Below are 15,728 nucleotides of genomic sequence, written 5' to 3' on the forward strand. Positions count from 1 at the left end.
CAATGGGAATGGTTCCTGGACTACTTGAATTTGTTTTCTCATGCTTGGGAAAGCTTTGGGAAAGGGCTGGCAGGCAAAACTCTACCAAAGACCAATTTAACACAATCACCAGAGTGCCAGTGCTTGGGCTCCAACATTGTTTGTGTTACAGGTACATAAAAAAATCTGATCACAGTCCTCTGTTTATCACAACCACGGTCGTATAATCCCTTTCATCATGTTAAAAATAATGTGGAAGACCTTTGGCTCAACTCTTCAGTGCCTGGAGATGAAGCTTCTCATATTATCAGATTTTCCAGGCTGGGCAGAGTAAATTAGTCCAGGTGGCTGCTGCGTCTGGACAGCTCTGGGGAGCCCAGGCATGGCAGGTAGAGCTTAGGTACAGTGAAATCCAGATGTGGGGACAACTTTCTGCCAGAAAAATGTTATTTTAGCAGGATAGGGTAATGCTTCCAGGAACTTGGTGTCAGCCATGCTCCCAAAATTACACCAGAGGAAAATGTCAGTGTGAGTTCATTGCTAGAACTGGAGACAAATTCTGCCTTCTGCAGAGCAGCTTCTTCTGAAACAACTCCACCAGGCCACCAGAGCCTCTGGTGGGACTCTAATGATAGAGTTCAAGGAAATGACAACACATAAACTCACTTTTCATGAGGAACAAGGCATGACAGATGTCTAAGAATTCCATTCAGGAATTTGGAGTGAGTTTGGTGATTTGACTCAGTCCTAAAGAAGCTGCAGGCAATCAGGGAACAGAAAGACACACACAATCTTACTTTTGGAGTTCCTGTTGGTGTTGCATAAATGATATAAAAGTATTTATAACACAACACTACTTAGTTGAAATGGCTCTTCCGTTTTGGAGCTTCTCTTAAATGTTAAGAAAATGGAATGGAAAGAATTCACTGCTTTCCTTTCAGCAAAAGCACTTTTTTTTTTTTCCCTCTCACTGAAAGAACCCCCACTTCAGCAGATGCTGAAGGATGTTCCTGCAGAACAGTTCTTTCCTTTGTGATTTTTGGAACCAGAATTCTTATTAATCCTACTGATGGTGTTTTCAGTGTCAGTGTGGGGCTGCAGGGATGGTGCTTCCAACTAGAAGAGTTGCTGTTACCACTTAAATTTGGGTTCATGTGGACCAGTAAACACAGGGCAGCAGCCAGGGCTCAAGTGCCAAAATCTCTCTAGGATCTTCCCACCATGCCCAAGTTCACCTTTTCCCAGTGCATCCTGCAGAGATCATGAATCCCACAACTCCCAGACTCTCAGGTGGGCAGGGATGGCACTGGAGCTGATAGAACCAACAGCCGTGTGCCTCTCTGTCTTCTCATGACCCACAGACATGAAGGAGAGATGGTTTGCTCTGAGCTTGGTCTAAATCCCTCCAGGCACCCATCACCTGGGTTAATTCTGCATTAGAAATGTGCTGGGAAAGCAGCAGCCAGGATTTCCCGGACACAGATTAGCTTGTTTGGAAATAGAGCATGAGAACTGCTCTTGGTGTCTATTTTTGTCAAAAGCTGCATGGATTGCCACTCTTTTCAGGCCGAGGTGCCCTCTGCACAGTCATCACTGTAATTATAAAGACTTTTGAGTTAAATCCCCGTTAATCTGAAGCCTTTAAGTGCTGTCTCAGAATGACACTGGAAAAGAACCCCACCTGAGCCCCTAGAAGTGAACAGCCACAGATGAGAGGATGGGAAGCTCCTCAAGAGACCCCAAGAGGTTTCACTGGAAATGCTCCACCAGGGTGTTCTGACAACACCTCCAGCAAGGACAGGATTTACCTCTGTGCAAGCAGAGCAAAATCCCTTTTTGTCGGCAGTGTTAGAGGGCAGGGGAGTCACACAAACCTGGCTCAACCTGACAGGAACACAACCATCTCTAGAAACTTCCATTGCTAATTCCTGCTGAGAACTTAGTTTTTGTCCCTTTGTTAATTAAAATAGTCTTTCTAGAACAACAGGCACAAAAATCCCACCTCAAACATGGTTACTTCAACTGGTAAGAATAAAATGGCAAAATTCAAGAGGGGTTATTCTTGGAGGAAAAGTCATATTTCACATTCAACAGCCGGCTCTTTGTGAAGGGCACTTTCGTTACAACTTCTAGTGGCCAATTCTTTGCTAAGATTTTTGAGAGTATCAAATCCAGCAGAGCTGCTTCCAGTTTGAATCCTGAAAATATCAGAAGGAGCCTCCTATGCTGAGATTGTTCAGACCTAATGATATTTCAGCTCTACTGTTAGGAACCCTTAGAAGAGAAACACACCTTAAGGAGCTCCTGGAATGCACTGAAATGTTGAGAAAGAACCCCAAACCCTTTTGCTAAGGAAAACAACACGTGGTTCCATTTAGCATAAAATCTTTTCCCACCCATTTCTATCTTCTAAGTAGCGATGGCTGGCATGAAACAACAGGACTCCACAAACATGTACAATATATGTGCATTTTAACACTGCAATCTGACATCTGTTACAGCACCTCTATCCTGTCACTTTGTTTTCTTTCTGTTTTAATTTGGAAGAGGACTGAAGCCATTGGGAAAGATGTAAACCTGCCTACCACAAATTGAAAGGATGTTGTAATCCTGCAAGTGGGGGCTAAAATTCTCTGACAAAGAGGGGAGCAGGACCTCAGTGCTGGAAAGGAAAGCCCAAGGAGTTCCACCGTCTGCTTTGAAGAGCAACCACGAGAATCCCTTTTTCCTTAGCACAGATCTGGGGCAGCTTTGGACCCTATGCCCAGAAATCAGCAACTAACCCAAGCCTAATTCTGCTGGCTGCTGTGTTATGTCCCAGCCTCCAAAACAGGGTGGCTCAGAGTGCTTGGTGGGAATTGTTCTTGCCATCACCTGAGCCAAGCATGGGAATTGTTTGGGTTGGTGCTGCCTGCCAGGAGCTAAAAACGTGCCAAGGACTGTGCTGATAAGTGAAGCAGAGGATGAACAAGATCTGGTGGCTGTGCTCATGTTCTGATGTGTTCTGGTTTATCAGCAGGGATGAAACCCAGCAGATTTGTACTCAGACTGGGAAAGCAGCATCTGCCAGGGCTTTGTGAGGGAACTTCCTGCTAAAAACACAGCTCCCACCGTGGGCTGCTCCTTGGAGATGAGACAATGTCAAGGCAACGCTTCAAAGGGTCTGTGACAGCACTAAACAGGGATCCTGCTAACCTCCCCTGGTAGATGGCTTGATCTGGACACAGAAAGCCTGCAGGAAATCAGGGAAATAACTTCATCCCAGTCCTGGGAATGCTTTTGACCTCATGAGAAAGAGGAAGGGACCCGGTTCGGATCACACTCACTGGCCAAAGAAAGAGATCTCCATCCAGAGACGTGTCAGCAGTGCACACTTTGTAACCTTATGGTTAATAAAATGTTTGATGTTGTGTAGTGGGCCTTTGGTGGAAATGCCTCAGCATAATCCCAGTGGAGGGGGCTGGTCCCCGGAAAAGAAGGAGCGTCTCAACATTCCTGGAGAGTACACAGGGCTGGCATCAATGAGGCGAGTCTGGCAGAGTGCTCCTGCGAGGGGGAGTGACAAAGTGACAAAAACGGATGTGGTGCAGCTGGTGCTGTCTCGCAGTGGGGTAGCTGAAGGCACCAGGGACACTGATTTCCAAGGATAACAGCAGGAAACTCTGTCTTCCTTCCCACGCTTTGTACACTCTGCAAAGACCTACGTGATAGGTAGCAGGTCAGAACTCGGTGTCCACACATTAAGTTGTGCCCATCCTGGCTTATCTCCTGGGTCTTTTTGCCTTTTGCAAGTATTTTTGGGACCTTGGTGTACATCAGACAGGGGCTCCTGTGCCTAGTGGCTGTCCCCCCTCAGTGACCCTCTGTGTGAAGACAGGGATGTTCTGAGGGCACTGAGAGCATGAGGTTGGTCAAATGCCACTTAGGACAAAAGCCATTTCAGGAGATTTCTACTCACTCAGTAATTTTGCTGTGTGCCCAAACTGTCAGAACTGTCACCCCAAGCTAATCATTAAAAAACAATTAATGGTTTCTGAAGTGAGAGAATTCTTTCCTTCAGAGTCCATCGATTCTGAGTTGCATCAACCTGAACTGCTCCACCTCCATCAGGGGCAGAAGCACAGGGTGGTCCCTGCCCAGCAGGACATCTTTTCCATGGTTTTTTGCACACCCCAGAGCCTATGTGCTCCCTGTTAATCCGTGCTCTCCTAGCTGCCTGACAATAATCCTGCACTAGAGCAACCTGAAGCTAAAAAGAATTGAATTCCCACGTGTTTCACTAACCAACAGCACCTTTTCCTATGCTCTAATCCCAAACTTCCCATGAGAGGTGTATGTCCAAAAAGTCTGCAGCATGGAATTACCAAAAAAAAGTCTGAATTTCCTGCCTGGGATCTGCTTGACAAGAACCCAAACCTCTCTCCACGTCTCAGTTTCCTGGCTGGCCCCCAGCTCCCGGGAGCAGCATGAGCTAATGCTGTTGTAGTGCTCTGATGATGTAACCCCTTCCCAGCGATTACCACAGTCTGACAAAGCCTAAAATTGGCAGCCCTGGCCCCCTGCCAGCGCTGTCCCGTGAATGGTGACTCATCTTTCCTGGCTGTGCCGTGTCCTGTGTGTGACGCTGACACGTGGTACCGAACAGACGGGGCTCTGATCAGCGCTCCAAAAATAAGAGCCAGGGACATGGCAAGGTGGTGGACAGGGAAGCTGCAGGTGGGGATGGGCGAAGGGGTGACGTCTCTCTTTGGGCTGGCTCCAATTGGAAAAAGGGAAAATAAAAAAAGATGTCCCTGGCTCTGAGGACTCCTGGATCCCACGGCGCCGGGACAATACGGCTGATGATGGGACAAGCTGTCCCACGCCAGCGTGCCTCAGGCTTGGCCTGCTCTCAGCATGCCAGAGCAAGGCGTCCTCGATGCCACTGCCAACTGTGGAGATGGCTTTTTGACGCTGCTGGGAGCTGGCCGGGGACCAGCAGCTCCTTTCCAGCAGGGCACCAAATTGCTCCCTGTCATCCGGCTTTGGTGGGGAGGCAGGAACAGAGCCATATGCCCCAGTCTGGCAGAGCACTGGAGTCATATGAGTGGCCTCCCAGGAGAGCTGCTTGTGAGTTCAGAGCTATCTGGGCCTCCTCGGGCTGCTGGTGAATGTTTAAAAGGGAAACTGTGGTGGAGTCAGGACAAATTTTCAGGGTGGATCATCCCAGATCCTCCCTGTCCAGCGAGCACACGAGTGGTGGGGTCCCTTTCCCACATGGCAACAAGCAGCTGCTTTTCTGCCTTTTCTGTCCCAGGAAACCAGGCCTGGGTGATGGATGTCTCCCACTTCTTTTAATCCCCAAGGAATGACATGAGAAAAAAAGGAAAAAACAGAATATCTGCCTCTGAGCAAAGTTTTAGCACCTCTTTTTCCTCATGATCTGTCTCAGAACCTGAGCCAAAGCCCGGAGTGTGGCTCTGGTAGATCTTGTTCCCAGCCCATCTCCTGTTACTGAGGAGTTTATAAGGCAATGACATCTTTAGTAATACAGTGAAATTCTCTTGGTGGATCTTAGGAAAAACGCACCAGTCAGGAAGAGGATTTCTGCTTTGCAGGAATAGGACTTTCCCACACAGAATCTGCAGATGTCGCATTGAATTTTGCACTGATCCCCGTGGGATCTGGTGCCTGTGTAGAATGAACCCTGGTTTTTTAATGAGGTTTTGAGACTCTGCATAAATGGGGACAATTTTGTGTTGTGAGGTCATAGGGATTGGGTTTGAGGGTTTTGATTCCTGTTTGAACATTGTTGGACACACCTGTTTGGCCCAGACCAACATGAAGGGTCTTGCACTAACTTTTAGTGCTCCTTTAAGTAGAGAGAAGGATGAAATTTCAAATTTTTCCACTTTTACTGAAGACCTGGGGATTTTAGTGTCCTCAGTAATGTTCAGGCCAGTGTTGATGTCACTCAAAATCACATTTTTGAACACCTGCAAGCTGAAGGTCCCTTTCTAACTCAGCTGACCAACTGAGTCTTCTAAACAAAGTGACAGAGAAAATCATCTTTAGTTTGCCCCTGCAAAAAGAGATCAGAAATTATAATAAATGCTCCCCAGACACGGTACAGACAAGGGAGAACATGATAAAAAAATAGGGCTTTGCTTTGGGAGGGACAAGATGATTTGCAAACTCCACCAGGATAACTCTGCAGCCAGCACACCTCCGTAACTGAGATGTCTGAAATCCATTTAATGGACTCTGGTTTAAAAAAGTGACCCCCCCAAACCCTGTAAGTTAATGTTGTTTTTCCTTAAATACGTGAGCATCTTCAGCCTACTTTTGAGGGCTGTGAAGGGTGCAGACACCTCCCAAAATCCCAGAGATTCCAGCAGAACTTTGCAAAAAGAAGGCTTATGCTGCAAATCTTTTTCAGATTGACTGTAGGGTTATCAAGGAGGTGGACACAGCATCTGTGGAGAGATGTGGCCTTTTTTTGGAGGGAGAGACCCTGTGCTGAAAACTGCAGCCTCATGCAGGCAGAAATCTTTGTGTAAAGAACTCACGACATGAGTGGAAGGACATTGGGGCTTCTCCTAAATCTCATTAAGCTTTAAAGAAGCCACGTGAAATTAAAAAAAAAGTGGAAGCAAACCTCTTTAAGAGGAGATTTATGCCAGAAAAACTGGAATCCCTCTCACCTCTCTGCCTGCCTAGAGGTTGGGTGTGTGCTTTAAGCTGGTTTGAGCTGCTCCTTCCCACTTGGCGCAGAGGAAGCGGCACCTCTGTGGGGTGAAGGGGGTTAAGGATGGTTTGTTCTGCAAGGAGTGAGGTGGATTATCTGCTGGGAGTGGTTATGGAATGAGGATCTGGGTTGCTGAGCTTCTTCTGTTGTTAATGTTAAGTTTTCCCCTGAAAATACATGATTTAAATCAGGGGAAGTCCTCTGGCCATTGTTGCCTGGGAGTCTGAGAGATGGACACCCTTTTATGCTCTCCTAAGCCTCAGACACAGTGACTGAAGGACAATGCTGCAGCATCCTGTCCCCACCTTCAGCCTGACCCTAAGGATAGGTCTAAATGCATCAGATTCCCTGCAGAAAGGTGCTGCTGGAGGTTGAGCATCTCTTCCCACCTCCTTCAGCTGTTTTGGACATGAGCTGTTCTGTCACCATGAGACTTCCTAGTTTTCTGAGCATTCATATTGAAGCAGAAGTTCTCACTTTCTCACGCTCTGCTCATGTAAACAGGAGATTGCTTTATGTAAATCCTGCCATTGTTTTGCCTTCTTCTCCAAGAGAAGAGAAAGTTAATGTCAGCCCTTCTGGCCAGTGTCAGTGGGGGTTAGGGATTTCACGTATCCATGGTCACCTTTCTGAAAGTAAGATGTATAATATATAATATAAGATGTATATATAATGTATAATATATAATATAAGATGTAATAAACAAGGGCCAAGACCTTTCTGCCCTGCTGTCTTTCTCTCATTTATCCAAGTGTCTGTGTGGTCTTTTCAGCGTGGCAAACAGTGACACTCTTCCATGTGTTGGATCCATCCTTTTTCCCTCAGCTTCTCCTGACTCTGTTTTGAGCCCACCCAGCTGTGGTTGTAGCAGGTGAATCCTTCACAGAGGGCTTGCCTACCAACACCAGCTCCTTCCTCAGGGATATTCAGGAGCTGATGTTGTTCCATTTGCTCCACCAGGCAAAGAATTCCAGCTCAGGCTCTCAACATTCACCTTTCACTGCCCACCTGATGGAGTACACGGAGCTCTCCCCTCTTTTCTCTCAGTGCTCCTTTCTGTTGTTCCTCAGACAAGGGCAGCTAAGCTGGGATCTGCTCTGCCTTGTGCTGGGGATATGATGAAGGAATCAATCCTGACCTTCATGAGATCCCAGGGATCCTGTCCCAAGCTTTACTGAGGATGGGTCTTTGACCTCAAATTCCAGCTCCAGCACTTCTGCTGCTGGACATTCTCACTTTTGAGTGAAACTGCTCCGTTCTTTGAGTGCTGAAGGAACAACAGACACAGGACCCACCCAACCCTCTCACACAGGTTCCTCTCATGGGCAAATAGTTCTTGCAAGGCATGATGAGGTTTTTCTTTCTTCCCCCCACCCAATAGATTGAAACACAGGAAACTAAGCATTATCCTGATTGTATTCCTTTCTACTCATCCTTCCAAGACCAGCCCTTTCTACCACCATGCTGCATGGCAGAAATGCTTTGGAGGAGATGCTCTGGGTCTGAGTAAAGATCTCCAGTGTGTTCACTCTTCTTTCCTCAACAGCTCTCTTAACACAGGAATTAGGAGGCAAAAGCAAAACCTCCTGATAGCCATCCCAATAACTCCCTTTCTAAAGCTCCTTAAATAGAAGTTGACCTATTTGGGGAAAAGTGGAGCCTGGGCTTGGCATTACAATCTAAAGAGCAGGGAGGGCTGGGGCTTGGAGGAGGGATGTATGCCACAGGAAACAGTGAACTGGCCTTATCTGGCACTAAATGAATCCATAAAAGTCTGTGGGGGATGTATGGAAGCAGCTGGAGTCTGGACACATCAGCAGGGGCTGTACCTGGTCTTTTCAGCCCTTCCCTGGGCTTTTTCCAGCGTGCATCCCTCGGGGATGCAGATGATGCTGTCCCTGTTTAAGGCAGGAGTGGCCCCTTCCTGTGAGGAGCCATGCTCCCCCAGACCCGATGAGCCAGGAGAGATTTGATTTGATTTTTAAACACACTGCCTTCCTAGCAGTATCCATCCCCCTTTGCTTTCCGCCTGCTTTAAGGGAAAAATCTTTGATGCTCCTTTTCCTCTCAGCACTTAATTTGCTTTTGTATAATTATGCACCGGCCGGGAGGAGGAGGAGGAGGAAGAGGAAGAAGAGAAAAGCATTGAACGGGCACGGAGGAGCTCTAGGAAAGCCGAGGAGCGCCGAGCAAGCTCCGGTGCTCTCATTCATCAGCGCCCGCATCCCTGGCACAGGCGGGGAGGGATGCAGGGAGACGATGCACTGGGGACCCGGCGAGCTCGGCTGCTGGAGCGTGGCGAGCAAAGAGCCCTCCAGGGCTCGGGGAGGCAGGCGGGGACGTGCGCTGCCTTGGAAGAGAGCGCAGCCGGCTCGGCGCGCTGGAGGAGCGGAGGAACCGCAAAGCCGAGGAAGGGAGGGGAGGGGGAGGCTGGAAAAATGATGCAGCTCCTTCAGTGGATTAGGCAGCCGTGCCTGGAAGTGGCAAAGTGGAGGAGCCACGGATTTGAAAGCCTGGAGGGATTATTCTCCCGCGTTGTCTGACTCGCAGCACAACAGAGGCCAACAAACTTCACCCGGCGCTCGCTGCGGCCAGCCCAACAATCTGCACAGCGCCCTGGCAAACCTCCCGGGCTGTGATTTCTGCATTTTCAGTCGGGTTAATAACGTTAGGAGCAGCAGGAAAAGGGGGCTGGCAAATGTGAGCCGTTCTAGCAGCAGTTGTAGAAAGGCATATTCATCATGTCAGCACTTTGGAGGCCTGGAGAGCTCGTGATGAGAGGTTTCGAGAAAAGACTGCATAAATAGGAGGAGGGAGGCCTCTATAAACAACTGTGATGGACATGCTGGAAATACAGAGCAAAGGCAGAGTGGTCGGCCTTCCTTGATGCTGTAGACAGTGGTGACCTTGGCAAAACCAGCAGAATTTAACCCCAAAGCAAATTCCAATCTCAGTTCCCACCCCGGCTCCAAGAACTCCTCGGAAATGACACGCCCCAACCAGGCTGAGTGTCACCCGTGGTGCATCAATTGAGCAGGGAGCATTGAGCCTGTGTTTGTCCTGGGAGAGGATGATTGTCCCTCAGGCTGGTCACCCTCAGGCTGCCAGCATGGCCATGGGCTGGGAGAGCTGCTCATGCCAGGGCTGGGACAGAGCCATGTCCCTCTCAGCTGGGACAGATGCCCCATGCTCAGCACATCACAGCAGTGGTGGGCACAAGAATTGGCAAAATATTCCCTGTGGTGGCTTCCAAGCCTCGTCTCATCTGTCTGCCCTTGCAGTGAAACCTCCACTACATCCCTGCCCCTACACAGTCCCCTCCACTGCCTTCCCCTTCTCTGTTCCTGGGCTTGGTGAGAACCATGGTACCAATGACAAGACCTTAATTCCTGGACACTTATCAGAAAAGGACCTACAGCATTTAGCTGTTAAAACCCCCCCTTTTTTTACACTTAACACCATCAGAGCATTGCACAGGCATTGAACCATTTGTCCTCACAACACAAACTCAAATCTGGCCAGTTTCATCACCCCACTTATGTCAGGAGGGAAACTGAGGCAGGGAATGGTCATGTTTGTCCAGTGTCAAGCGACAAACGAGCGGTGCCACAGCAGCAGAGCCTGCCTGCCTACTCCTGACAACACCATCCTTCCTTTATCCCGGACTGGGCATGGAAGAGCTGGATCCCATCTTTTCCTTGACACTGACTTTTCTTTTCCCCCTCAGAGGAACGAGCAGAAATTTTACCCAGCCAACGCAGCAGAGATTTGTCCCAAAGCGGCAGCCCCCAGCCAGGGGTGGGGGGAAGTGAGCAACACATCCATCATCTGCTGAGCACTGGGATCAGAGGGGAGAGGCTGGAAAGGTGGGGAGGAGGGGGCCACTTACATGGTAATGTTTCTGCACGGTTCTTTTGGATCATTATGCAGAGCTGTAGCACCAGTTGAGGGGCGCTCTCCAGGAAGGTCTCCAGGAGGCGCAGCATGTTTACGTCTGCATATTCGTACATCATAGCCCAGTAGAAGCGCCGCTGGTGTTCCTTCCGCCTCTGGCTCTGGATCCCCAGGTACATGGTTCGGATATACCTGCAGGAAACGGGAGGGAAAAGCTGGCTGTGAGACGCTGGAGGGCAGCAAAACCTGTTGGTGGGGGGAAATGGGGGTTCTGGGGGGACATCAGGGTGTGCAGGGTTCTTCCGCTCCCTGCTGTCAGATCTGAGGGGGACTTGTGAATCTGACTCATCATTAGTGCTGGAAAAGACCTCCAAGATCATCAAGCCCAGCCTTAAACTGGAAGCCACTCTGAGAACAAATCCATATAATTAAAATGCGTTTGGTGTTGCAAGGGTGGAAAAACTTTAACTGGCACCACCCAAAAGTGAAGCCTGGGAGCAGGAAATGCTTTTGAAGCACAAAAACCCCGTTCTCTCACCTAATTTTCATCACAAGAAGAGAACCCACATGAAAAATACTGATCCTAACACTGAAGTGGTTTGACAGACCATCTAAACCCCTTCAGCACTCTGGTAAGGAGCTTCTCTCACAGACCCCTCTGCTCAGAGAAGTGTTTGGACCAAGCTCTCAAGCTCATTGTGGGATTCTTGAAGTTCTCCAGGAACTGGAATTGCTAATCCTTGTGTGTTTCTTCCAGCTTGGAATATTCTGTGATTCTGTGATTTGACCCCATTTCATCATAAATAGACACCACCTTCCCATGCAGCACGTGTGTGACCCGCAGATGTGGAAGGCCACAGCTTGTCACTGTCAGCTTTGAGACTTTGGGCAGTGTTGGAGTGGAAGGAGGTGTCTTGTGCATGGACAGGCACAGCTCTGCCACTGCCTCTGTCTCAGGATCGTGGCATTTAAGAAAAGACCCCTAACAGGGTCCTTCCTAATGCCTGTTGATATCACAGAATCCCAGAATGGGCTGGGTTGGAAGGATTCTGAGAACTCATCTTGTTCCAAGCCCCTGCCATGGGCAGGGACACCTTCCACTATCCCAGGTTGCTCCAAGACCCATCCAACCGAGCCTTGGACACTTTTAGGGACTGACAATCTGATATTGGCTCTTCTTGCTTCTCATCCTGAGCGGTGGCTGTAACCTCGCTTGGGATGGGAACAGTTTCACCTAATGCCGACCCCAAAGCTGCTCATCCGAGCCACTCAATGGTTGGAAATGTCCCCTCCCGGGACTGTTCATGTGTCCCAGCTCTGCTGCCAGCTCGGCAGTGGGCGAGGCGCCTTCTGGAGGCTCTGAGAGCAGCTCACAGCACAGGCTGGGGCTCGGCCAAAACGATTAGATCATCCCCTGCCACTCGGGCGAGACCGCACAGCCGGCGAGGGCAGGAGGGGAGGACGCCAGCCTGGACAGCCTCTGGATGTCCCAGTCACACCCAGGGATGCGGGGCTGGGAGAGCAGCAGCTCTGCCAGCCCTGCCCTTCATCCAGCGCCTTGTCCTTCCCGCCCGCCCGCAGCTGGCAGGCGAAAAATCCCGAAAGAGGACTGCAAGGACACCCGAAAAGTGACGCAGGGAAGCCACCAGGTGGGGCTCGACACTCGAGAAAATGCCACGCCGGTCACATACGACACTGGTGACACTGGTGTGACACCCACAGCGGGATGGGAATGGCCGTGGAGCACCTGCTCTCCCAAAATTCCCAAATCCAGCTGCACCTGGCGTTTCCACGGAACAGCCCAACCCCAGGAGCTGCAGCACCGCACAGGCATCCTGCCTTCCCTTCACCCAGGAATTAAATAAACGCAGTTTGGCTGGAAAGGCGATGTCTGGGAGGGTGTTGTGGCTCGAGGAGGAGGCAGAGAAAAGGAGAATGCAGTGGTTTTTGCGATGTCAGTGACACAGAGCCAGCAAAAGCCAAGTGGTGGTGCCCACAAGGTGCTGCCCGTGGGCAAAGGCACCATCACCCCTGCCAGATTCCACCAAACCTGTGCTGTAGTCCTGGATGGTCTTCCTCCTCCCAAAAGCTCCCATTCCTGCTGGTATACAAAACCTAAACTCCTCCTCAGAAGGTTAAACTCATTTCTCATCACCTCAAAAGAATTCATTGTTTTTCACCCTGCAGCAGTCTTTCACCTGTTTGCACATAGTTGCCGTGTAAACCCTTCATTTCTCCAGATTAAAAAATCACAGTTCCATAGAATCATAGAATTATTTAGGTTTGAAGATACCTCTAAGATCCTCGAGTGCAACCATGCCCCCAGCACTGCCAAGGCCACCGCTGCCCCATGTCCCCAAGTGCCACATCCACATGGCTTTTAAGTCCCTCCAGAGATGAGGACTCTACCACCTCCCTGACCAGCTGCTTGCAGTGCCTGATAACCCTTTCCCTGAAGGAATTCTTCCTGATGTCCAACCTGAACCTTCCCTGGTGTGACTTGAGGCTGTTCCCTCTCATTCTGTCCCTGTTCCCTGGGAGCAGAGCCCGACCCTCCCCAGCTGGCCCCTCCTGTCAAGAGGGCAAGAAGGTCAAACCTCCTTTTCTCCAAAAAATTTTCTTTTAGTGCAGAACTTTTAGAACTTCTCACAGTTCACATTTCCTACACCTCTGCTCTTTCCCACTGCTGGTCTCAACAGCTGTCTCCAGTTTTGGGTTATTTTTAAGACCATCTTTACTTTTCCCAGCCCTCCAGGTTGGCTGAACCAAGCTGCAACAATGACATTGGGCCCCTTGAAAGGATTAAGAGGAGTTATCAGAAGGTAGAAAATGTCCTGCAATGATTTCTCCTGGATCTCTGGGGTTAGGGTGAATCTAGGGATTCACCACCATCCACAGTTTGAGCATAAAATTTTCTTACTGGCCACAGAAAGGGGACATGACACCAATCCATGGGGACAGAATGCATGAGAAAATATTCAAATACACGGGACTGACACAGTGTCCTGATCCTTTCTCCATCAGGGCAATGGCACAAACACCAAGTTCTCCCTGACTGCTGAGCCCACGGCCTTTGACAAAGGTCACCTGCGTTGTGCAGGTGAAAATGAGTCAGAGAGCAGCAAAAAGATCCTCTCAAAGCTTTTTGGCACCAACCCCCAGATCTTTTAGAGCTGTCCCTGCCTCTAAACACCACATGAGTGGAGCACAGCCCTACCTGCTGATGCTCCTCCATCCAGGGTGGACACAATTCCTTCACAGCAAAAATCCCAGCCCTGCCCAATCTGGTGGGAATCTAAAAAGCAGAAGATCCCAGAAGGTGCAAAAAGGCTCCAGAAAGTAGACAAAAAGCTGAAGAAAGGCTGGGAACCTCAATACATTCTCATGGGAAGCAAAGAATTTAGCAACTAAGTGAATACATTTATATCTATCATAAGGAACAACAACAAGGACTAATTGCTGGTTCAGGATGCAAAAGGTCTTAGATATGTGCTTTGCAAAGATAGAAAAAGTTTCAGTCCTAATTAATGAATTATTATGTATTGTTTTTTAGGTTTACAAAAGTCTTTCTGTTAATATTAAACCCACATGGGCCTTTCTCTGATTTGCTAGAATAATACTCTAAACTTCTTGTAAACTATTAGTTGAGAAAATATCTAGAAAAAAGCTTTACATCAGCTGTGCTTTTGTCTCTGATATAGCTTTGCACAGATTTTGTTGTTTTCCTGTGTCTCTTGGTTATTGCTTGTATGATACAGACAAATAATAAATCCTAAGTCTGCAACTAGACAGAGTCCCATCCTGCTTGTGATACTCCGACTGATCCAGCATGATCTGACCCCAAAGGACAAATCTGTCCCTACCCTATGGGAGTGTGACCTCAGGAACCCTTGGCAAATGTTGAGCAAAGCAGCTCCAAGGACCATTTGCAGCTGAAAGTAAATTAACTTCCTTTTTTTTTTTTAATCTCTTCAGTCCATGAAAAAATATGGTGTTCTGTCTTCAGCATCCCTCAGACCCAAATCTGGCAAAGAGAGGAAAGGAATGACTAAGGTCCCATTCCTTCTTGATGCCAGTGGATTGTGAGAACAACTGGGAAAAGTAATATTTCTACCTTGTGGGCTTTCAGCAAGTAATAAATACCTACTTAATTGTGGTGGTGGGCCCCCTGACATCACTTAATTAATCAACATAAAACTTCACCCAGCTCCAACACTGATAATTCTTAACCCTATTTCCAAATAGCAATGTACAGAACTGGTGTAAACAGTTTATTCCAGTTCATCTGTTTCCTTGTGGTATTTTATTTACTTCTTTGAGGGTCTTGCAAACCTTTCCTAACACTGGTAAAGTGTAGACAACTTAAGAAGAATGAAGAAAACAAACCCCAATGTCATTTCACCTAAAATTTGTTGTTCCCGGTCAATCTGGTGGCAAACAGGCTTCTATAATTAGACTTTTAAATCCATATTCAGGCCTGATCTTCAGTCTTTAGCAACACGATGCCTCCTCTTATGTGAGTGAAAACCATTCACTGCTCTGTGCTTTTGAAAATCAGGCTAATTTATTTATTTAAGAGCTTAATTTTGGATACAGGATCCTGACTTTGGGCCTTTTTTTTTTTTTTTTTTTTGAATGCTGGCTATTTTTATATACGAGTGTGTGTATTTGTGTGTATTTTTAGTTCTAAGCCACATCACGTCTTCGAGAGACAGAGCTAATTTGGGGTTGGGAGGGGGATTGGGGTGATTTTTTTTTTTTTTTTCTTTTTTTTCTTTTTTAGTGCACAAAGGATTGGCTGTCCCCTCCCTCCTGGCAGGGCTCCCAGAATTCCTGTTGGTATAATTACCCTCACGCTTATTTACTACGTGTGTCACAGCAACACACGAACTGCTCGGGTCAAAGTCACTGCTGTCCCAAAGCGCCTTTTCGAGGAGCCAAATCCACCAAATGTGGTCAAATAACCCTTGGGGAGAGCTGCAGGAGCCTGCCAGGAGGAAGAAGGGGAGGTGTCCCTGCTGTAAAAACACAGCCCACCCTGAGCTCTGTGGAAAAAGCTGCCCCACGTGGATGGCGGGGATGGATTCTGGAGGCTGAGGCTCTGGTTTTGTGTCATGAAATGAAGCAG

At 48.4% G+C, this 15,728-nt stretch overlaps 1 protein-coding gene across 1 annotated transcript in view; it reads right to left on the reverse strand.

Moving 5' to 3' along the window:
* XKR6 (XK related 6) overlaps positions 1-15,728 on the reverse strand; it is a 174,076-nt gene that overhangs the window by 12,015 nt on the left and 146,333 nt on the right. Inside the window, exon 2 of the mRNA XM_063423170.1 lies at positions 10,596-10,792. Within this exon, the coding sequence (XP_063279240.1) occupies positions 10,596-10,792 (197 nt within the window). The remainder of the gene's footprint in view (positions 1-10,595; positions 10,793-15,728) is intronic.

Source organism: Prinia subflava, chromosome 2, assembly GCF_021018805.1.
Source record: "Prinia subflava isolate CZ2003 ecotype Zambia chromosome 2, Cam_Psub_1.2, whole genome shotgun sequence".
Taxonomy (NCBI): domain Eukaryota; kingdom Metazoa; phylum Chordata; class Aves; order Passeriformes; family Cisticolidae; genus Prinia; species Prinia subflava.